Here is a 24,576-nt window from a genome sequence, read left to right as displayed (position 1 = left end):
AGCCGTTTATTTTTTTCATCACCATTTATCACAATTTTTGCCCCAGCCTCTGTCTATCTTTTGAAAATATACTTTTCAGTAAACCTAAATAGCAAAACAGCAACCAGCCTCTTCTAAACACTATTCCTGAGCCACTATTCCTGAGCCCTTAATACAACCTTTGCCTATATCATAATATATCTTTGAAAAGAGCACTTAACATGAACGTAGACAGAATATATCTTTTTTTTTCAACCCACACACACACACACACACACACTGAGAACAAAATGTATCAAGCGTTGTGGTATGTTTACCATAGTAACCCAAACAAAGGACGAATCTCCCAAAATTATTATTAATAATAATAATAATAATAATAATAATAATAATAATAATAAAAATAAGGAAGACGTTCAAACTTTGAAAATGAAAAAGAACACTTCAACAAAATTAATATTAAATGCACTACAAGAAAACCATGAACAAAGATTAGACTATTCATTATGGTGTCTGTAGCCTGCTTTGATTCTGGTCATTTATTGCCTGGACTAAAGGAGTACAGCAATAGCTGCATATGGGATCAAAGAAACCTATGAGAGAGATGAGATTGAACATGTATGAAGTTAAAAGCCACTGCATACACATTCAAGTGTGTTGAATTGATTGAACAGACTAATTACAGGCTTGCGACCGCCAAGGATACAGGATTTCCTTGTTTTTCTGTCCGATCATTTGATATATTGATTGCTGTCGGCATATAAAAAGAATTTCAACAAATATGAGAGATAATAGTTTGAAAATACCTACCGTACCCTATCTTTTGTGTAAAAATCGAATCAATCCAGAAACACTAAAAAGAGTTCTTGCATGAAAACTCTCAGCATTACATTCCCCTTAAGGTAACATGTAAACTATGTTACATGTAAATTATGGACAGAACATGCATATCTAAATGAAGAGAAACAAAGAAACAAAAACAAAACCAGAAGCTGGTGATGTTATAAAACTGAACTTGAAGACACAAAGTTGCATAAGCGTTTGAGTTTATAACCCTGAGCACTGGCCCTGAACGGCCTCCTACTTTGATTAAAGACATTTTCTGGTTACAATGGTGGATTGCAATAATTACAATTCTACTTAAGCCATCCAATTTCCTACCCATACCAATATCAAAAAAGGAGCAAGGAAAATCTTGTTTCGTTTGGTTCTGTCAAAACTCAAGTTGGGTTTGGGCCTTCATTGGCTTCCAGCTCCGTAGTGTTCACATCTCTATTCTTGAAGAAAGAAAGAGAAAGAACTTAAGAAATGACACTAAACAGGTCACATCTTCAACAGGTTAACATGCCACAATGCGATTGGTGATGCCACCATCGTATGGAAAAAATAGCCTAAAATAAAAGCTTTGCTTCAACTCCTACATCTAGTTACACAGTAGTAAAACAATCTAATTTGAAAAAATGTAACCACATGGAGCGATAAACTGAAAACAATATATTATTACCCGAGTGTGGCACCACCGTTTAAAGCACTTCCTGGCCGTCTCCAGGCTCTTCTTATTAGTCTTCTTACAGTACACCTGTAGCAACCACTCCTGAAAGTGATCTGGGATGAGCGTGGACACCTGCGGACAGGAGCCAGAACAAAGAAGAAGCACAGTCAGGGACGGACATGTTCAGGTTCAGTAGAGCGTAGGAGTACTGAGACTAGAGCTAGATATATTGATACACATAACACCTTAGCATTGATAATGTTAACAGTAAATAAGCTTTTTAATCCTAATGACCATGAGATGAAGGCTTCCTGGTTCATATCATCAGAGAACACCAGATTCTCCATACTTTACTGTAATGCAGTGGCGAGCTGTCCATATAAGACGTGAAATGTCCAGGCGTTTGAAAGACCAAAAAAAAATATCAGACATTTTCAATTATTTTCTTAAATTAACAACCATTATTTGTGTGGAAACACACTAGTGGTACTTTTACTCCAATTGTTTAATTTTTGAACAACATTGACTACAGTTGTAAAGCTGAGTTACGATGTGAGTCTACTCTGAAATGCTGCCCGAATGATGCCCAGTGTTCAGCTTATCTCACGCATGCACTGTAATGCCAGTCTAAGATGGGGAGGTCAGCATTGACTATTCATCACAATAACCATTATAAATTAACATATTATCTCTCAAATACATATATGTTTATACTGCAATATCATGCTTTTAAAAATAATTGTGTTCAATGGCAAAGTTCTTACCTGGTCCCCGGAGATCTTGAAGGCCGTGTTGGGTTCTCTCTTGCTGTAAAAACGCACTTCATCGATGGGATTCCTCTCCTTCATGCCATAGTCCATCTTGATAACCTAAGAGACACCAGGGGGAGACATTTCACCTTTTACTGACACATGAATGGTGCTAGAGAGGGAAGACTATAGTACATGTCATAGGTTGATCAAAAAAACAAATAAATAAAAGGTATGTTTTCAATTTAAAGCAGAGACGTATATGTCACATGCATAGTTGAAGGGTATTTATAACGTGCAGTGAAATTATGGGTGGGAAAGCAATAGTCATTGTTAAAAACAACAACTAACACAGTTATTTTATATATTTTTTCAAACTGCTTAATACAACGGCAGCTAACTGGATTTCTGATAACTTTCATCTGCACGCCTGGGCCATGTCCCAGAATTTAGAACAGTCCCGGATCATTTCAGACCAGTTAACGCAACACTTCTCAATCACAGATACATGTAGGGAGGGAGGACATTGTTGAAATGTAAATCATAACTGCATTCTGGGATTTCCATACCTGATTCCCACCACAGAGCTATCAGACCAACCAACAACCTCTCAAAGGGAAACTTTAAAATCAGCATAGATTTGATGCTACTAAGAGACAGTAGGACTTACCTTGACAATGAAGTCGTCTGAGGTCAGGTTAAATTTGTTCAGTTTTCTGCGCCGCGCAGCAATGTTGCGCCGCACAGCAATGTTGCGCCGCGCAGCAACCTTGTGTCTAGTAGATACAATGTTGCGCCGCGCAGCAGCCGGGTTGTCCTGGCCATCTGCCAAGCGCATACGAATTGCCTTCAGGGAAAGAGCGACAAAACTGTCATGGATTTGGACGCCTTCATCACTTGCAGACTCGACTATTGCAATAGCATTCTGTATGGCCTCCCCTTCATTATTCTTCAAAAATTGCAATATGTTCAAAACTCTGCTGCCCGACTGCTTAGTAACTCCCCCTCCAGAGAACACATTACTCCCATCCTCCGTCAACTTCAATGGCTTCCAATAAAACAACGCATCAATTTCAAGATTCTCCTCACCACCTACAACCGCCTATGCTCCGCTGATGCCAACCTTCTCACCTCCATCTCCAAGACCAAGTATCGCACCCTGGGGGACAGAGCCTTCCCCATCACCGCCCCTACCCTCTGGAACTCCCTCCCTCTGGCCATCTGAATCTCTGACACACTGTTCATTCAAAAGTCAACTAAAAACCTATCTCTTCAGGACCACCTACAACATTTGACAAATCATCCTCCGCCATCTTCCACTCTCTGCCGCTCTCTTAATGTGTTGCCTATTGTTGTGGTGTTGTTTATTTATTTTCCCTTTTGTTTGATTGTCTGTATGTATTCCTTTCTTATTTGTAAAGCGTCTTTGAGTACTTAGAAAAGCGCTATAAAAAAACGGATCAATTATTATTATTATTAGTTCCTCTGTCACTTCAAGCACACACACACACACACACACACACACACACACACACACCCTCCTCATGTCTAGATTGCGTAGTCCTTGTGTTCTGCTGCTCGCCCTAACAATCTCCTCTCTGAACAGTGTCACCGAACCCTCGCCTGTCCGACTACCCTCCTGCTGCAGATCCCTCACCTGTCCGACTACCCTCCTGTTGCAGAACCCTCGCCTGTCCGACTACCCTCCTGTTGCAGAACCCTCGCCTGTCCGACCACCCTCCTGTTGCAGAACCCTCACCTGTCCGACTACCCTCCCTTAACAGATATGTTAAGTCCTGCCTTAACATATCTGTTGATTCTCAGTAAAGACACTTTTATTAATACTCTGTGTTGGCCTCACTCTGTGTCGAGCATTTTGGTCCACTCGCTCACTTCAGCTACTCACACACACACACACACACACACACACACACACACACACACACACACACACACACACACACACACACACACACACACACACACACACACACACACACACACACACACACACCTCTATATTGTTGATTTCCTTTGCTGAATAGAACTGGCCCACACACTTGTAGAGGCGGCGGCGGAGGATGTTCGTTAGGATCTTCCTGGCCTTACCCAGGTCGTTGGAGGCCTCAGCCAGGTCCTTGGAGGCCTTACTCAGGTCCACGGAGGCCTTACACAGGTGCACGGAGCCCTTACCCAGGTGCACGGAGGCCTTACCCAGGTGCACGGAGGCCTTACCCAGGTCCACGGAGGTAGAAAAGAGGATCTGTTCGAAGACGTTGTCTACAGGGGCATACACACACATCAGAAGTGACTTATAGTACATCTTAAAATAAGGAGCAGATAGCGGTGAGGCATCTTGCTTAAGGAAGCCTTAGGGTAGGTTTACCCTTGGGGTAAGAAAGAATTAAGTCTCTGACATTGCAAAATGCAATACCCAAGCCAACCAGAGCCCTGTGTGGTCTCAACACTCACCAGTCAGCTTGGTGTATGCCACCATGTCTTCTATAGCTGTGGACATTGTGAACATTTTCCCACCTGACCCCTGGAATTGGAGGTATGGGTTTGCCAATACAAAGGCCTCGGTGATCCTAGTTAGAAAAACACAACCAGACTCAGTTTGGAAAACAGTTACTTTCGTAATTATTATAGTACCTAGCACAGACACAGTACTTACATGGTCTCAACAATGTTTTTTACTTTGTGCTGGTAGGCTATTCTGTGGAGACAGTTTCTTGTGTGGAAAAAATCATACAGATTGCCCACTTCCTGTTGAAGGAATACCCATAGTTATGTTTAGTCAAATATAGGACCAATTAGAGAGCTGCTTCAATCAGATTAAAAACAGAAGTCTGAGATCATTTGACCTTTTCCCTGGTACAGATTTGCATCTCTCCGTCCACCTTGCACACCCTGGCGAACTTGATGAAGCGGTCATGGTCAAAGTTATTCTTCATGCCCAGGTGATGGCAGTCTCTGAGATGAGGAACGGAAAGGATGAATACATTGACATGATAGTGCAGGTTTACTTTTACAGGTTATTGTTTTGTTTCTCCATTGATTGGTTGATCCAGAGAGAAAGATATCCCTGGCAGCTGTGGGTGTGTATTGAGTACGGTTAGGTCACTAAGGAGATTTTCAAAGAATGTATTACAGAGTGGTGCAGTGAATTCTGATACCAGTCATTATGGAGCAGGAAGGTGAAGAGGGGTTTACAAATGGGTAAGGGGTAAAAAGGGTGAGAATATTGCATGGATAGAGAAACCCTGACACCTATGGAGGTCTGGTTGCATGGCCTTCTGGGAGAAAAATGTGAAAGATATTCGATTAACATGCTAATTTCTCATTTCTAGTTTCTTCACAACTTTCATGGGGTAAAACAAAGCTATTGGGATATTTTTTTTCTTGCATCACTGACTCCATTCCTCATCTCACTCAAGACTCACTTGTTCAGTTGACCTAGACTCTGCATAGCCTCCCCCCCTTACCCCTCTTACGCACTTATTGTATATAGTACGTCCTTGCACTAAAAAAATGGTACTTAGCATTGTGTAGCATGTTATCCTAGCTAGCTTTGTTGTATACGAGGAAGGGTTTAACCTAGCAGTTGTTAGCGCTTGGCACTTGGTTCTATAAACATCCTTACTGTACTCCTGACAAATGTACTTATTGTAAGTCGCTTTGGATAAAGACTTTTGCTAAATGCCCTAAATGTAACTGTAAATGACTCTCATGAGAGCAGCATCGAGCCTCCTCCTGTCACGCCGTCCACTTCTGTGCGGGGGCCAGTCTCATCACCCATTCACAGTAGCGTACCGTGGGGTTTAAGTCAAGGCCTTCAGTAACGAACTCCACCAACGGCCAACCCCCAAACACTCAGACATGCACACAAATTTCATATTAGGTGCCAATACAGCCACAATTTGCGCAACTGCACAACATCCACAACAAGACAGTTTATCTTCAGCAACAACAACAGCTCACACGCACACCACTTTGCATTACCGCAGAGCTAGAGTAATGCAGCATCACCATCAGATCTTTCCTTATGTCACTCCGCAACCAGATTGCACATCACACACATGACACAAAAACAAGTGTTCAGTTATTATTTTCACCGGATGCTTTCGCAACTTCAACGGATTCAATAAAGTAGCCTATAGCAACAATATTACAAGTGCAACGCCAGTTCATTAAAGGGGACATATCATACCACCAGGTGTGAGTGTGATTAGCCATTACAAGCCGTTTTCAAAATGTGCAGCATTGTGACATCACAGGTGGGAGTGTCCACCTAGATGTGTGACGGATAGATGAGCAGTGTTTGCTAGTATACTGGGTAGGCTGGTAGATTGATCTATGCAGCACACATCTAGATGGACACGCCCACCTGTGATGTCACAATGCTGCACATTAAACCTGCTTGTAATGGCTAATCACACTCACACCTGGTGGTATGATGTCCCCTTTAACAAAAATGAAACATACAAGTAGGCCTTTATGCCACATATTTTACAACAGCTATTCCAGCCAGAATATTAGGCCCACATGAGTAGTAGTGAACGGGTTAATTTAATATGCTTATTAAGCGGCATCCACACAAAGCATTACCATTAAGCTTACTGCCCAAATTCCAGCAATATATTTGTGTTTCAAACCTTAAAAAAAATGCGTTATGAACTAAAGTACCATAACAACATTATCGCTCCTACACAGTGCAAAGTAAAACTCACCATCACCCATTGCCTGATATTTTAAAGCTGCCTTGGTGAAGCTGTTAAGACTGCTAAATCCGGCCCTGTTCCATGTCCCGTCACTGATGTTGAACAGCAAACACGACGAGTAGAATAGGTTGTTCTGAACGGTGCTAGCCGTTAGCCAGTCATAGTGGCTGTAGTTGCACTCTGTAAAGTGCCGCACAAAGACTTTACCGGCCTGGGTCAGCCCATCAGGCTTCGGTGTAGGTCTTCCTCTTGAAATTAAATCTGTCTTCTCTCCAAACGATCGCCTTGAAAAAGGCAAACGAAGGAGATCAGAAACAGGATCGTTAGGTGCTGTGAAGGCGGTGGCCATGGTAGTTCACTATCAACTCTGTACTGCCAACGATTCAAAATTCGCTGATGTCATCACCGGGGGCCAGTGCCGGCATATTGCTGGGCCCTGGGGTCGTTCTATTATTATACATCAACATTTGATTGGCTGATTACACACGTCAGTCAAATCTATTATCCAATGGGAGGTGGCAGCTTCAGCGAAAGGGTAGCAATACTTTTAGTGCTGTCCCCGCCGGTTCATGTAACCTAGCTGTGATGCGTTATTCAGCTGAGCTCAGCCTTACAAAAAAAAACGGTTTTCCTTCTGGAATTATGTTGTAAGTACTGAAAAAAATATGGAATTCAGATGCGTTCAGACACAAATGAATGTAATTTTGAAAAAAATAATATATATATATATTATTTAGATTTTGACAGGGCCAGCAGAGAAGGCCCTGCTGGCCCTGACGGCCCACCACTGCCCATTCATCTACCTCGCTCTACCCACCTGCCGGCAATCTTCCATCAGCACACAGTAGTTCTATCCAGGTTCCCCAGATAAGCATCGCTAGATCGTTGTTTCACACCTAGCAGTCAGTACCTCGTCCCTGGCCCCTCCTCGTGTTAAGATTGTTGGTTGTAGTGTTCCGTCGCTTTCGCCAAACTGTCTCCCTGTGTCTAGTCTGCCGACCATCCTGTTGCCGAATCCTCGCCTGTCCGACTACGAGCCTGTTGCCGAACCCTCGCCTGTCTACCTGCCTGCCATCAAGCTCCTCGTCCCTTTCCCAGCCGTAACTTATTTGTTGCTCTCAGTGAAGCCCCTTATAATTTGCTGTGTCGAGCATTTGGGTCCACTTGCTCTTCTTCCCCATAACACCTCCTCAAAACCCCTCATACTAAAAAAACTAAACTAACTGACTTTATTGTCTGTCAAGCCAAAGGTTACATTCATGGTTAAGAGGTCCATATATCAATAAGATATGATATCCCCTATTATTATTATTATTATTATTATTATTTCTAAAAGAGTCAGTTACAGTCTTGTGCAGACATTTTTAACCATGGTAAATGTAGTAGGCCTACTGTGGTGCAAACATTGGTTGGGAGTGTGGTCCTCTATATCCTAAATATAGCATTCCTTTGTATTATTGAATTATATGTTGGCCTAATATTTATTTCTACCCTATGTCCAATAGTCATCTCTCAATTGAAATACATTTTAGTATTTAAAAATATGACCAACTAGTCATATTTTTAGGAATATTAGTATTACGGGCATCCAACCCAAAGCGATATGACGCTACATACCTTGCCTGTTAATATAGGAACAACATTTTTTTGGCAGGTTATTATTTCTTGCAAGGCTTGAGGTACAAGGTTCACTCATGTATCCAATGAAATAAAAGACAATCTCATCTTAAATCAGGAAACTCATTTATAGATATTTTGTTGTTGGAAAAATCGTTGCGCTTGACAAGTGGAACAGGATTTAAAGATGACCTCTATAATACGGCTAAACAGATTTGTGGAATGAGATCAAGTAAGCGCACTATAACTGCGCAATTCCCGCTATTACGGCTAAATGGACATTTGGGATAAAGCCATGAACCACCGAGCTACTACAATATCCTGCCCCCATCGACCCGCACTTCAAGTAATTGATGGCTGCAGTGAATATCTTGCATAGTTGTAAAGAGCAGTGGCGTGAACATCTCACACAATGCACAAGTACGTTTAGTGACCTGAGTACGGACTGACCTCGCAAAGTAATCCCATTTGTCCACATCGATGCCGTTCCTTTTGTTGGACACAATCTCGTACAGGAAATACTTCTCCGGTTTACGGCCTTTGTATTCCAGCTGTAACGACAGCACGAGGAAACGGTCAACAGACGAATAGAAATAGAACATAGCAATGTAGCAGCTCACTTCAAAGGAAACCCTATTTCTGAGTCCAATGAGTTTTAACTGAAAAAGGCCTGTGTGGTGTAGCAAGTCTAACTAGGGGGTTATCTGAGAACAATTCATTATTCAGGCTATTGTGAGAGGAGGTTATGAACAGTAAGTTATTGAAGCTCTATACGTAGCATTATATATAGCATTTATTTTGTAGTTACCCCAATTTTGATTGTCGTTAGCCTCACTTGTAAATCACTTTGGATAACGAATTAACTAAATCAAAATGTACATACTGGGCCACTCTATTGAGAAAGTTACTTCACTAACCCCTCTGTGGGAGAGTCATTTTACAAACTCCTCTGTTGGGAGAGTCATGGTATATTCTCCTGTGTTGCGAGAGTTGTTGTTTCAACACTTCTGTTGGGAGAGTCATTGTGCACACCTGTTTTTTTGGATGATCAGGGTCTGTCCTTTTCCCAAAGATCAGTTCCTCGATGAAGAAGAGGTCCACTGGCCTCAGCAGCTCTTTCTTCTTCTTCTTCTTCCTCACCAGATTCAGGTTGTTAACAGTAATCAGATGTTTTAACATGTCTAGCGATGCCTTCTCGTGCTGCAATGACACACACACACACACACACACACACACACACACACACACACACACACACACACACTCAGAGGTTGCTTAGGTGTGTCTGAGAAAGACACACTTACCGCTTCCAACCTAGCGACCTACGACCTAGCTGCCACCTTGCATGGCGGACACCGCCGTCAGTGTGTGGATGTGTGTAAAGCACTATGAATGCATTCCACACACACATTATCTTAACTTGTTCTCTTAGTTACTATGTTACCAGAGCTGCAGCAAAATACTCTTTAACAGTGCGAATGTAACCTTGTAGACAATTGGGCCCTGTTTATTATAATTATTATTTATTATCATTTACTATCATTATTTTATTTCCATATAATATATACTTATTTCTCGATTTCCCCTTTCTGTACCATTCCCTGCATTCACATATCGTTTGCCTGTTGGTTAATTAAGCTGTCCATTAGTGATTGAGTATACTGGAGTCTAATTGGCTGTATCTAAGGATGCAGACCTACGATTGGGTAGAGGGAAGTAAGTCCCGCCTTTTCACGTAGCTGTCGTCGATGCGCAGCCACACACGAGCAGACGAGAGACAAGCAGAGAAAACTAGTAGAAGTCGTAAAACTAGTATAACTAGAAACTGTGTTTATAAAACTATATAAAGCAGTGGAAGTGGAAGTTGAAGGAAACGGAACCGAAGTGAGACCGAATTGATGATCGTCGGGAGTTTTATTATTTTCGGCGGAGTCTTGGCTAGGTTTTTTGGAATCCCTTGAAACCGTTGAGAGATTGGATCGAATTCCCCTTGACGAAGGGGTGGCGAGCTAGTGACGAAAACACCTCCTTATCCCAAGGAGTGGATCGGATGACCTGTATGAGAAGCATCACCTCCCATCAGGTGAACACGTTCTGAAGCGCACACGTGACCATTGACTAACTTTTTGACTTACGACCTGACATTTTGACTTGAAGTACATTGAACCAAAGAACACTTGCAAGGATTTTATTTTGTTTTTATTTTATTTTTCCTTATGGACATTCCGCAGCCATTTATTGATGTTTAAAAGAAATTGTTTTGAATTGTTCTAATGTTACCGGATATAGATTATTATTGAAAATTGAATATTACTGATTGCACTTGAATCTATTTTATTATTTTTCTAAAAGCCAATACAACTCATCTAAACGTAATCAGTGGCTCCAGTTGATCATTGTGTGTGTCCTTTTATTCTTCCCTCCGTACGAACCTGGTAACTAGCCCACATCTGAATATATTCTATTGCCCATTGGGGTTACAAAACTTGGCGAGCTAGCCAGGAGGGATTTATTTGTGACAACTGCACATTTGCAACCTTGACAATTAAGGTGAACCACATTTGAACAACTGGAGCAACCTAAGGTTAATTTGCCATTAATTTAATTTGAGTTTCACTTTTATTTTGGTGCATTAGTCTTACCAAATGGAAGTTGTGAAATCACAAAATGTTAAGGTTCTGAACGCTGTTTTAGTCAGTGGACTTACTCACATCGAGACAGACAATGAAATTTTTGACTTCCTGAAACAGTTTGGTCCTGTAGCTAGGCTGATAGATGTGCCTTCAGTTGGAAGAGAAGTAACTGTTATCGTTGAGTTCCAACATGAGGCTACAGTCAAAGAGCTTGAGAAACTGTATTTACCTCTTGACCGACCTTGCATTGCACACCCAGAAGTTGTGCACCGTGTTCAAAGCCTATCAAGTGTCTATAGTAGTGAAGTAAGTTCCTCAGTAACCGAAACCTACCTGTCCGAGTTGAGGGATTTAGCAAAAAGGAGTAGCAGGTCTTTTGAAGACATTTTGCGGGTGGAGTTGGGTAGGATCGGAGAGTCTGTGGGGAGGGAGGTCCCAGTAACTGTTGCTGAAACCCCTGTAGAACAAGAGCCATTTCCCCTTACAGATGAGCCCCAAACCACACCACATTTCTCCCCTGCTAGTGAACATGTACTTCCAGTAAGTGTCACCCCTCAGCTTAGTGAGACTGGTCCAGAAACCTTTCAAAATCAAGGTAAGACAATTCAAACCTCCCAGATCCCGTCCAACCTACTCAGCACGCCTGAGGTGCAACGTGTCATTGTAGAGCACATTGTAAAAAGCAGTGAGGTAGCATCTCATTCCAACTCTGCTTATAGACTGAAGTCCTTCTCTGGGAGAGTTCCGCGTCCTGCTTTCGAAATTGACTATGAGGCATGGCGCAACAGTGTGGAATTCTGCTTGAATGATCCCACAATTTCAGAAACCCAGACTGTAAGAAAAATAGTTGAAAGTCTTTCACCTCCAGCCTCAAACATCGTGAAATCACTTGGTCCAAAAGCAACTTCTAATGCTTATCTCACACTGCTTGATTCAGCCTATTCCACAGTGGAGGATGGTGATGAGCTCTTTGCTCGCTTCTTGAACACCAACCAGAATGTTGGTGAAAAAGCTTCTGACTACTTGCGGAGACTTCACACTGCTTTGAGCTTAGTTATCAAAAGGAAAGGAATTGCTTCGGGTGAGGCTAACAAGCACCTTCTCCGTCAATTCTGTCGTGGTTGCTGGGATAGCTCACTGATAACCAATCTCCAGCTTGAACAACGCAAAGGTGAGCCTCCATCTTTCGCTGAACTCCTGCTTCTAGTACGTACTGAAGAGGATAAGCAGTCAAATAAAGCAACAAGGATGAAACAACACCTTGGGATCACTAAGACAAAAGCTCTTTCCCATCTCCAGACCACCTGCATGCCCAGCATTGGCAGTCTTGATCCTGTCTCAGAGGATATTTCCTCTGCTACTACTAACGACCTCAGAAAGCAGATTGCAGATCTTCAGGCTCAAGTAGCGCAACTCAAAGTTAACAGCACAGAGAAACATGCAAAAAAGACATCAAAAGAAATCAACAAATGGCAAAAGACAAAGAGTGAACCAGAAACACAAGAACTCAAACAGATCACAGCAAGGTTGCCAAAACCTTGGTATTGTTTCAGATGCGGTGAAGATGCTCACATTGCCTCTGCTTGCAGTAATGACCCAAACCCAGTGTTAGTAGAGGCAAAGAAGAAAGCCCTAAGAGAGAAACAGCGTGTGTGGGAAAGCCACCACAACACCCCTGATTTAAACTAATTGGAGCTTCTGTTGAAGGGCAAACGGGAGCTCAAAATGAGCATCGTCCTATCGTTACAAAGACTAAGAAAGCTGTGAGCCTAAAGGCTGGTGTTTGCCGCAACATCAAACTTCCGCACCGACTTGTGGGAAGAAAATGTACAGCCAGAGTAGCAGTTGATGGAGTGGACTGCTGTTGTCTACTCGACACTGGCTCACAAGTCACAACCATAGCCATGGCCTTCTACCAAGAACATTTATCTAAGCATCAAATCAAGCCGATAGCCGACCTTCTTGAGGTCGAAGGAGCCAATGGCCAGACTGTCCCATATCTCGGATATGTGGAAATCGAAATAAAGTTCCCAAAAGACTTCTTTGAAACTGAACCTGAAATATCCACCTTAGCTCTTACTGTGCCTGATATTCGTTCAAACAGTGACACCCCACTGCTGATTGGCACAAACACTCTTGACCCCTTGTATGAGCTGCTGTGCGAATCGCCCTTGCCAAATCATCAATTTTCTTCCTATGGCTATCAGCAGGTGCTAAAAACACTTCAGGTCAGGAAAAAACAAGCCGAAAGTGGCAAGATAGGTTTGGTGACCCTCAAGGGTCGGACCCAGGAAGTTCTTCCTGCAAACCAGAAACTGCTGCTTGAGGGATTTGTGGGTGCTAATCAGGCAAAGTCTGAGCTGTGGGCACTACTCGAACAACCAACTACCTCATCTCTGCCAGGTGGTGTCTTTGTCGATTGTTGCCTGATCACCCTGCCAACGCATGGTCCTTACAAAGTGCCAGTGCTACTCAGAAACGAGACTGATCATGACATCATCTTGCCTACCAACTGTGTTATTGCTGAGTTAATTGCTCCTGGTAGTGTCCTTCCAAATCCTGTACCAGATCAAAATAACCAAAAAGTCTCGGCTACATGTCCCCACCAGCAGCAGACTACAGACACAAAACCTACTTTGAGTTTTGACTTTGGTACTTCACCTCTTTCTGAAGAGTGGAAGCAGAGAATCACTCAAAAGTTGAATACTTTCTCTGATGTGTTTTCTCACCTTGACCTCGATTTTGGTCATGCAACTAAGACCCAACATCACTTTAAGCTTAAAGACGAGACCCCATTCAAACAGAGATCCCGACCGATTCATCCTCATGATTACGAAGCAGTCAAAAAGCATCTGCAAGCTCTTTTAGATGCTGGCGTCATCAAAGAGTCAGAGTCTCCATTCTCGTTGCCCATTGTAGTAGTTCGGAAAAAGAATGGTGACGTGAGGTTATGTGTGGATTATAGGAAACTAAATCTGCAAACCATCCGTGATGCATATGCACTGCCAAATCTTGAGGAGTCCTTTTCAGCTCTTGCTGGATCACAATGGTTTTCTGTTATGGACCTCAAATCTGGGTATTACCAGTTAGAAATGAACGAAGCAGACAAGCCAAAGACAGCTTTTGTGTGCCCCTTCGGGTTCTATGAATTTAACCGTATGCCCCAAGGAATCACAAACGCTCCAAGCACTTTTCAAAGGCTCATGGAGAAGTGCATGAAAGACCTCAATCTGAAAGAAGTTCTTGTCTTCCTTGACGATTTGATCGTGTTTTCCAGTACACTTGAGGAGCATGAGACCAGGCTCATTCATGTCCTTGAACGCCTGAAAGAATACGGACTCAAGCTTTCACCTGAAAAGTGTAAGTTCTTTCAGACCTCCGTTCGCTATCTAGGACACATAGTGTCCAGAGATGGAGTGAAAACTGATCCCGATAAGACAGAGGCTTTAAAAACCTGGCCAAGACCACAAACCTTGAAAGAACTCCAGTCATTCCTGGGATTTACCGGTTACTACCGGAGGTTCGTGAAGGACTATTCAAAGATAGTTAAACCACTTACCTCTCTCACCGCAGGCTACCCACCTCTTCGGAAAGGCTGTAAATCCAGTCCGGGTGACGGTAAATACCTAAATCCCAAGGAACCGCTTGGAGAATGTTGGCGTGATGCATGTCAGCAAGCCTTTGAAAGCATTATCGAAAAACTTACTTCTTCACCTGTGCTAGGCTATGCTGATCCAAAACTTCAGTATTTCCTTCATACAGATGCAAGCACCATCGGTCTTGGAGCTGCTCTGTACCAAGAACGGAACGGAGTGACACGTGTAATTGCCTACGCAAGCCGAGGTTTATCACGCAGTGAGTCCAGATACCCTGCTCACAAATTAGAATTTTTGGCCCTTAAATGGGCCATAACAGACAAATTTCACGACTATTTGTATGGTAACACATTCACTGTTATCACAGATAACAATCCTTTAACCTACCTTCTCACCACGGCGAAGCTTGATGCCGCTAGCTACCGCTGGCTGGCAGCATTGTCCACATTCAATTTCGACATCAAATATAGACCCGGAAAACACAATCTCGATGCAGATGGTCTGTCCCGAAGGCAACATGGTGTGGCGGAAGATGACATGAGTTTTGAGGAGGAGGGTCGTATCCAAGAGTTCAGATCCCGTCTCATGTCATCTTTCAAGGATGTAGGGCCACAAATCCTCCTTGCAGATACAGTTGCCGCAACCTGCCAGAAACATACAGTCCTTATGCAGAATGACTTGTCTTCCTTTGGGCTGGTACAATCTCTTGCCATGTCCCCTGCTGCTATCCCTGTCATGTTTGAACAGGAGGATCTTAAGAATGGTCTTCTGACTATACCAAAGTACAGTCAACCTGATCTGATGCAGATGCAGAGAAATGACCCTGTCATTGGAAAAGTCATTTGCTTGTTGGAAGCAGGGACCAACTTACCTGCCAATTACAAAGCTGACTCCCACGATCTTCACTTGATCTTGAATGAATGGAAGCGCCTTGAGCTACAAGACGATCTTCTTTACTGAAATCGCCTGTCTGGAACAGAGATTCTGATGCAGTTCGTTCTCCCTGAGGCCCTCAGATTCACTGTGTTGCAAAACCTTCATGATCATATGGGCCATCTAGGAATCGAGCGAACAGTTGAACTTACAAGATCTCGCTTCTATTGGCCCAAAATGGCCTCAGAGATTGAGAAGAAAGTGAAAACCTGTGAGAGGTGTGTCCGCAGAAAAGCCTCTCCTGACAAGGCAGCCCCACTTGTAAACATTAATACCACCAGGCCGTTGGAGCTAGTCTGTATGGACTTCCTCTCAATAGAGCCTGATAGCAAGAACACAAAAGACATCTTAGTGATCACAGATCACTTCACAAAGTACGCCGTGGCCATCCCTACAAGAGATCAAAAGGCCAGTACTGTGGCAAAGAGTCTGGGAACACTTCCTAGTCCATTATGGTTTTCCAGAGCGACTCCACAGTGACCAGGGAAGAGATTTCGAATCTCATACCATCCGAGAACTGTGCTCCCTGCTAGGTATACGCAAAGTAAGAACCAGCCTGTATCACCCCAGAGGTAATCCTGTGGAGCGCTACAACCGGACTTTACTGAGTATGTTAGGTACATTGAAGGACACAGAGAAAACCCACTGGCGTGACTTCGTTAAGCCGCTTACTCATGCCTACAACTGTACCAGAAATGATGTCACAGGCTTCTCCCCATATGAACTTATGTTTGGGAGGCAACCCCGTCTACCCATTGATATTGCCTTCGGACTACCACTCACCGACAAACAGCCCCTCTCACATTCACAGTATGTGAAAAAATTGAAAAGCCATCTTGAGGAGAGCTACCAAGTAGCCATCAATAACTCTCGCAAAGTGGCTGACAAAAACAAGAAGAGGTTTGACAAAGTCATTCGTGAGTCTACCTTGGATGTTGGAGACAGAGTCTTAGTCCGAAATCTTCGTCTCAGAAGTAAACACAAACTGGCAGACAGGTGGGAATCGACTACATATATAGTCACCAAACGAATGGGCGAATTGCCTCTATACACAGTGAGACCAGAAAAAGAGTTTGGACCTCTGAGAACACTCCATAGGGATCTCTTACTCCCTTGTGGTTTTCTCTCACAGACAGAAGAGGAACCTGAGCGCATTACTAAACCTCAAAAACCCCGAAACCGACAAAGCCCAGATCAACCAGAGGATAACAGCTGGAATCAAGAGGATGACGAAGATACCTGTTATCACTTTGAACCATCACAAGAAATAAAAGAGACACGTTTCATCGAAATCATTGACAACCCAATAAAAAGCACAGACATTCACAGAGAGGAATATGAAAAATCTGAAGGAGAGCCATGTGCAAATTCACCTGGTTCAGAACCACAGGAAGATCAGGAGATCCTCTCTTGTGAAAATGACTTACCTGATGAACCGGCTAAAGTTCCTCACTCACCTGAAACTTTTTCCATGCAAAAATCTGTGAATGAGGAGTCTAGCCATGTATCACATCAACCTGAAAAAGAAACAGAGCCATACTTACCTGAAATGGTACAAGGAAACACACCAAATGGAGAGTCTGAACCTGAGGCTAAGGACAGTGAAACGAACATGCATCCATCCATGCAGGAGTACTCCTTAGCAGATACACCAGACCTACAGACCAAAACGAGCCCTGTACATACAGAAAACCAGAATGATGCAGAAACAGAAATGTTAAATCAGATCAATGAGCACTCAGACACTGAACCTCAATCCATCAGAAGATCTGAGAGAATTAGACAACCACCCCGTAGACTTGACTATCCCGAGCTAGGAAATCCCTTAGTCACAGTGGTTAAGTCATTGTTCCAGGGTTTAAGTAAAGCTTTTATTGATTCCCTGAATGTTGACCAAGATTATTGGTCACAGAGTCAAGCCTTTGAAATAACAACCCCTATCTTAGAGTAACATGCAACGGGACGTGCATGATATTTAAGAGGGGAGGATGTAACCTTGTAGACAATTGGGCCCTGTTTATTATAATTATTATTTATTATCATTTACTATCATTATTTTATTTCCATATAATATATACTTATTTCTCGATTTCCCCTTTCTGTACCATTCCCTGCATTCACATATCGTTTACCTGTTGGTTAATTAAGCTGTCCATTAGTGATTGAGTATACTGGAGTCTAATTGGCTGTATCTAAGGATGCAGACCTACGATTGGGTAGAGGGAAGTAAGTCCCGCCTTTTCACGTAGCTCTCGTCGATGCGCAGCCACACACGAGCAGACGAGAGACAGGCAGAGAAAACTAGTAGAAGTCGTAAAACTAGTATAACTAGAAACTGTGTTTATAAAACTATATAAAGCAGTGGAAGTGGAAGTTGAAGGAAACGGAACCGAAGTGAGACCGAATTGATGATCGTCGGGAGTTTTATTATTTTCGGCGGAGTCTTGGCTAGGTTTTTTGGAATCCCTTGAAACCGTTGAGAGATTGGATCGAATTCCCCTTGACGAAGGGGTGGCGAGCTAGTGACGAAAACACCTCCTTATCCCAAGGAGTGGATCGGATGACCTGTATGAGAAGCATCACCTCCCATCAGGTGAACACGTTCTGAAGCGCACACGTGACCATTGACTAACTTTTTGACTTACGACCTGACATTTTGACTTGAAGTACATTGAACCAAAGAACACTTGCAAGGATTTTATTTTGTTTTTATTTTATTTTTCCTTATGGACATTCCGCAGCCATTTATTGATGTTTAAAAGAAATTGTTTTGAATTGTTCTAATGTTACCGGATATAGATTATTATTGAAAATTGAATATTACTGATTGCACTTGAATCTATTTTATTATTTTTCTAAAAGCCAATACAACTCATCTAAACGTAATCAGTGGCTCCAGTTGATCATTGTGTGTGTCCTTTTATTCTTCCCTCCGTACGAACCTGGTAACTAGCCCACATCTGAATATATTCTATTGCCCATTGGGGTTACACGAACGCCAACCCTTATCAGCTGAAACATTACTGCCTGACAATGGATAATAATGGTATGGTGAGTACACCATGGTGAGTACACAATGGTAGCCTTGTGTACTCATAGAATATATTGTGCGCAGCGTATGCATAGTGTAGAGGTTTGCTCTGAGATTTTGCTTTAGGCAAACAAAAAGGTTTGCTTGCAACTTAAGGACTGAGGATCTGAATATTTAAATTAATATAGAACAACCTCTATATAACATGTTGAATGATTTGCTGCAAAGGCGGTTGGTGGACTTCAGAAGGAGCCAGGCAGTGGGATAAATATCGATTATATTCTAATACTAATTCTAATCCTTGTTGGGTTATATGCATTGAAGAACAGATTCTTGCTTAACACTGCTAATGAAGCGAAGGAAAATGTACAGTTTCTCACTTTCAATAATTTGCATAAATGGAGCAAACTGTATCAAGGATTTGTTCAGTGTTTTGGAGAAAATCCTTTCACGAGTGTTATGCTTAAATTATAGTTGTTTAAGAGCTATAATTTGAGTATAATGTTTTATAAACGGCATAGTCATCCACCAGCCATATTCATTATATATTTTAAACAATTCATGGCCCTTCCCTGATTGATTCTGTATTTTTCTTGCCTTTCAATCACATTTGCACCCATGGCGTTATCATTTAAATGATTGAGATTAAATTAATGATTTTGGGTTGGAATCCTGAGGCTGTGGATAGAAGGTAGTAGTTCAGGAATGTTAGGCCAGAGGTTTGGCTTGTTTTAGCGTGTTGCCAAATAAGGGTCTGTGAAATGTCCCGGAACAAACAGCGAGGGGAATTTTGGGGAAAGCAGTGGGTGAATCCTTCAGTACCTTCCATTTGATTGGCAAGTCTTTATGTACTTCAGGAATGAACATCCCATCAAACAGATGAGAGAAAGGTCCGTGTCCTAGAGAGAGAGAGAAATATGTTTAGAAATTTGGAACCATTCATTATTTACCATCCCATCATTGATAACGTCAAACAGAACTAGTTTCATGCTCACACAGAAACTGGCCTATGTTGGATATTTTGGGGCAAGGGTTGGGGTGCAGCTCTTGTTACTCACCCAGATCATGGCAGAGGCCAGCGATTTGCACACAGAGGACGTCTCTGTCATTGATATTCAGTTCAGGCTGTTTCTCTTTCAAAGATTTAGCGAGCTTTCCAGCCAGGTACCCAACTCTGCAAACAATAAATTGACAAAGATGCTTTAATTGAAAAACGTTGCCCCAGAGAATCCGGTTCAATAAAAACAAAACGGACTAGTATAAGATAACCCAATTAAATGCTTCAATATAAGTAGTTAGTTAACCAGGCCACATGCCAGTAGGTGCCAGCCAGGGATGTGTCTCCTCCGACACCAAGCCACAGGTAAAAGCTATTATATTGTAATTGGCAAGATGTTTGCATGCAGATCAGCTGCTGAATACCAACATGTCAGAGCTCCTCTGCGCTGTGTCTGTTCTGAAGGCTGGTTTGACCTGTGTGCCTGCTTTGATACTGAATGCACCCAAGGTGTGCAGCCCCATCCAGTCCCAGATTCAAATCAATCTGACTATGACTCAAACCAGCCATCAGCCACACACGCTCCACTGTAAACTTGTTTGGGAGCCTCAAACACTGGTTTTCTAAAATGTCAGTTTGAGAAACAAGCATATTTTTACAACATACTTTTCCCCAAAAATGTTTAGTAAGAACAAACAAAAAAAAATACTGCCATTGCCCAGAATCTGCCCCACGAGCATTTGCAGCCCAGGTTGGGACTTTTTGTCTTCCAACTAGGTAAAATCTAGTAAAAGGCGTATCATCTTGAAGTTCCTTGTACGATGTCTAAAATCCCATTTCAAGCCTCATTGTAATTTGAAGTAATGTCAACATGGATTGTAAGAATTTCAAACACATTTTTTAAAGATATTTGGTTTTCAATTTAGTATGCTTTCAGACCCATCAGCATACCTCAACAGTATTTGGTTCAACCTTAACCCATCAAATGAATGTCAATGTAGTTATATGTTGTTTTATCTTTAATATTAACATATTCACAAATACTTTAATGATGCTAGTCCACAATAAGCACAAAGTTTAGCATAAGTATCCATGTTTTTCCTAATCTGGGAACCAAACTAATCTGCAAGCTCACGTTTAATTTGCTCTGGCATATTGTGCGGCCCTATTCCTGGCTGGGGTTGGTCCTATAACAACAATTATCAAATTTGGGGCCAAGATGGCTGCCGCTGATGTGTCATGTTTTGTTGCTCTAACTGGAAAGATGTTAGCCAATTGAGAACAGTAAATCTTCCAAAGTTCTTAAAGGTCACATGGCATGAAAATCTGACTTTATGAGGTTTTCTAACATAAATATGAGTTCCCCTAGTCTGCCTATGGTCCTCCAGTGGCTAAAACTTGCGTTCGGTGTAAAACGAGCACCAGGTGTTCTGCTCGCCTTTGAAAGAATGGAGGCTCAAGCGCGCTGATTTGGAATGTGGTCCCATATGTCGTCATAAAGGATCTAAGCTCCTCCCCTTTCTCTGCCTTGCCCACCCAGAGAATTTGGCCCACCAATGAGACACGACGAGTGTGCGAGTGCCACATGTGTGTGTGTGTGTGATTACACACACTGTAACGCAAGTGTTTGCTGTTGGTGTTATGGCGCATAACACGTTGGTTCTTTGACGTCTCTTATATTTCCACAACAAGGCTGTAGTTGGGGTTATCTCAGCCATGGCTGAGAAGGAATTGGGGGAAAGGAACTTTGGCTTTGACTCCATGAAGTACATGAACTGCGATGTGCTGCCTGCCGCCGGTTGCCGCGAGGCACCACCGCCCGGCAGCAGGCAGCGTGCGGTTCAGTCTACTTCAGATTGATGTGGAAGTGGAGAACCAGAGACGTCGGAGAATCCGGCAAAGTCGTTTGTGATTCATAATATCGTCTGGAGGCGCACACAGCTTTTGGCCGTGATAATATGTATTATATGATATTATTTTGATATAGAGCTCCAGGACTGTAACGCAAGTGTTGTACACTTCCTTGTTATTTGCATAACCGTTCTGCTGTTGGTGTTATGCCGCATAACACGTCAGATTCCCGTCTCTGGTATTTCCACAATGAGACTTGTAGTGGGGGTTATCTCAGCCATGGTTGAGAATTCATTGGGGGAAAGGAACTTTGGCTTTGATTCCCTGAAGTACATGAACCACGACATGGAGGAGAAAGGGATTGCTGGCCACGAATGTTTTCCGCTTCAGACATTCACGGAACCCCCACTTCCCGCTGCCGAGGGACAACAGCCTCGGCGCTCTAGGAGGCTGTGGTGCCTAAGCGCTGACCGCTGCCGAGGGACCACCGAGGCTCTGGCGGCAGACAACCGCGGTCAACAATCCCTTTCTCCTCCATATCGTGTTTCAGTCTACTTCAGACTGATGTGGACGTGGAAGAACCAGAGACGTCGGAGAACCAGACGCGGTCGTTTGAGATTCATAATATCGTCTGGAGGCTCCCAGAGCTTTTGAACGTGATAATATATATTATATGATATAGATATCTATGTATAATATGATATTATTTAGATATAGAGCTCCAGGACTCCTGTGTGTTCTAGAATATTTACAGAACACGGCTAAATGCTGTGTGCGCCTCGCCATTGCGATACATCCACTATATACAGAGCGCATGGTATCGTGGCTGCAAGCTGCTCAGAGCCACACCCCCACCCTCCTCCTTGACCCGCCTCTCTCCTCCTCATTTGCACTAAAGCTACAGACACCGAAACGGCGCATTTGGGGAAAGCTCAATGTGCGACTGGCTCGTAGTGGCTGTAATTCTGCACCACGGCTGAATTTCGGGAACGTCTTCAAATACTGTGTTTGGGGCCTATTAATATCTATATTAAAGCATCCATAAAGTAGCATGCCATGGGACCTTTAAGTAGTTATTTAAAATGTTCCGCAAAAAAGAAAAGTAACATCTAGCACAGCGTGACCGCTGTCCGCCAGATTTCTTCACGCTTGAGTCACGTTAGTCTCGAGATTCTAATTGGGAATTTTGAGGTTCAGGACTGGGTTGTGGGGTATGAATTGGGGAATTAACGGTTTGCTGTGCTAACTTTGAAAAATTGTCTGGTGTATGCCAGGCATAATTCATGATGTTCCACTTGTCACCAGCTGCTTTGTGGACATGTGCGTGCCATCTGGTGGTGAAGATATTAGCGGTACGATACGGGATTTGACTAATGATCAATATGGTTTGAAAGATGTTAAACTGGCCCAACCCTTGTACAAGGTGTCCACCTGACGCACAAACACACACACACACACACACACACACACACACACACACACACACACACACACACACACACACACACACACACACACACACACACCAATGGAATGCTCGAAGCGATTATGAGATGCTCCGGGGAAAACGTAGTAGGTCCCTCCGAGCTGCTTGATGTTCCTCAGTCTTTGGAATTGAGGTGTGTCTATGATTTTGACCAGAAGAGGGTGGAGTTCAATGTGCCCGTGGATTGGGTCATTAAACACCTGAAAGAGAAGAGCAGAGATAAAACATTGCTAAAAGCTGTCTGTACCTTTGTACCGTGGTTTTGCAACCAAAGAGGTTTGGAAAGCATAAATGCTGAATACAGGGTTTATAGTTTTGCATTATGCTTCAAAGGGGTGGAAAATTATTTTGGCTCAATAAGAGTTTGTTTCAGCAAACCATAACAATACAAACTTTGATCTTAGCAACCATTTACTGAGTCTTAATGACTTTGTTACTTTGTATATTACCTTGCCAATGGGGGGATCATTAGGTCTGGAGAAATAAAAAAAGGAGTTCATTAAAGATTGGAGAAAGAGAAACTTAGACAGCACATTTGATTTGTCCATTACCATATATTATTAGGGATGTTCCTTACGACTTATTTCCCTTCATTAACGGTTTATGTTGTGAAAATTATCTTGCGAGAGTCAAACACTTAAAATGTATTGTTAAAGTAAAGCATAGTAGTTGATTTATTTCGGCTGAATGAGAGAGAACACAACACAGCTATCAGTAGCTTGCTTGAACACTCCTACTTTTCAGACTGTGATCTTTTAAAGATTGCATTTGGTCAGCCTGCCAAACTGGGGTGTCTGCGTCTACCAGGAAAGCCTATACCTTCAAGATAACTAACATAACATGTTGTGACTACAAAAACTGGTGCTCACAAAAACTAAATCTTCTACCACAGTTAACGGGACCTAGCAACTAAAACAAAATGAAAAAATAGAAAATGTCTAGAAATCAATCAAAACTGGGGACACTACAATCTAAGAGACCAAACATGGTTAAGAAACTATGTTGCATGATATAATATAACATTTTTATATTGGAATCCTATTTTAAATTAGGCCAAATATATAAATCATCGTCTGTCGAGACAAATATGAACACGGCACTTTCGATAGATTTTATCGATCCGCTAACTGATTACTCTGGGCAAGACCCACCGATCGCTCAAACTCAGAAAGAACGTTAAGACTAGAAAGAGCTGCAATTTGTCGTGAATATCCTATTTTCTTGTCAATATCAGACTCACCCGTCCATCTTGTGGATTTTCTTTAGTTAGATGTTGTATCCCAACTCCAGTAAATAAATTTTCTTTCAAACAAAATTAAACAATTAAACAAACGCTATGTTAATTATTTTGAGTTTGTGTGGCATTAGCGGTCAATGCTTCAAGCCTTGGACTAGAAAATCTGTGAGCTCATGTTTTATTTGCTCTGGTATATGCGGCTTAAATAATATTCAGACATATCTCCATGGCTGGGTTGGGCCAATCAAAACTAT

At 42.5% G+C, this 24,576-nt stretch overlaps 1 protein-coding gene across 4 annotated transcripts; it reads right to left on the bottom strand.

Annotated features, from left to right (window-relative positions):
• On the bottom strand, positions 1-24,575 carry LOC307079273 (deoxynucleoside triphosphate triphosphohydrolase SAMHD1-like). 4 transcript variants are annotated; one of them, XM_079741494.1, is made up of 15 exons: positions 24,326-24,575; positions 23,535-23,559; positions 23,126-23,285; positions 19,810-19,926; positions 19,574-19,650; positions 9,591-9,758; positions 9,009-9,109; positions 5,085-5,193; positions 4,895-4,986; positions 4,693-4,808; positions 4,235-4,500; positions 2,891-3,067; positions 2,236-2,340; positions 1,484-1,603; positions 1-1,256 (listed from the first exon to the last, which is right to left on the bottom strand). In XM_079741494.1, the coding sequence occupies exons 1-15, from the start codon at positions 24,331-24,333 to the stop codon at positions 1,200-1,202; spliced, it is 1,698 nt and encodes a 565-aa protein (XP_079597620.1). In that variant the 5' UTR covers positions 24,334-24,575; the 3' UTR covers positions 1-1,199. The 4 variants fall into 4 exon arrangements, with proteins under 4 accessions (XP_079597620.1, XP_079597621.1, XP_079597622.1 ...); XM_079741495.1 differs by having other exon boundaries at positions 1-1,251; XM_079741496.1 differs by lacking the exon at positions 2,891-3,067.
• Position 24,576: the final 1 nt, after the last annotated feature.

Source organism: Pollachius pollachius, assembly GCF_949987615.1.
Source record: "Pollachius pollachius genome assembly, chromosome: 8".
NCBI classification, from domain to species: Eukaryota; Metazoa; Chordata; class Actinopteri; order Gadiformes; family Gadidae; genus Pollachius; species Pollachius pollachius.
This window is presented reverse-complemented; position numbering and strand designations above follow the sequence as displayed.

Coding starts and splice junctions, on each gene's coding strand:
- LOC307079273 (XM_079741494.1), bottom strand. Junction 19,927..23,125: donor TCGCTTCGAGCATTCCATTG/GTGTGTGTGTGT, acceptor TTATTGTTTGCA/GAGTTGGGTACCTGGCTGGA. Junction 1,604..2,235: donor TCAAGATCTCCGGGGACCAG/GTAAGAACTTTG, acceptor TCCTGTCCGCAG/GTGTCCACGCTCATCCCAGA.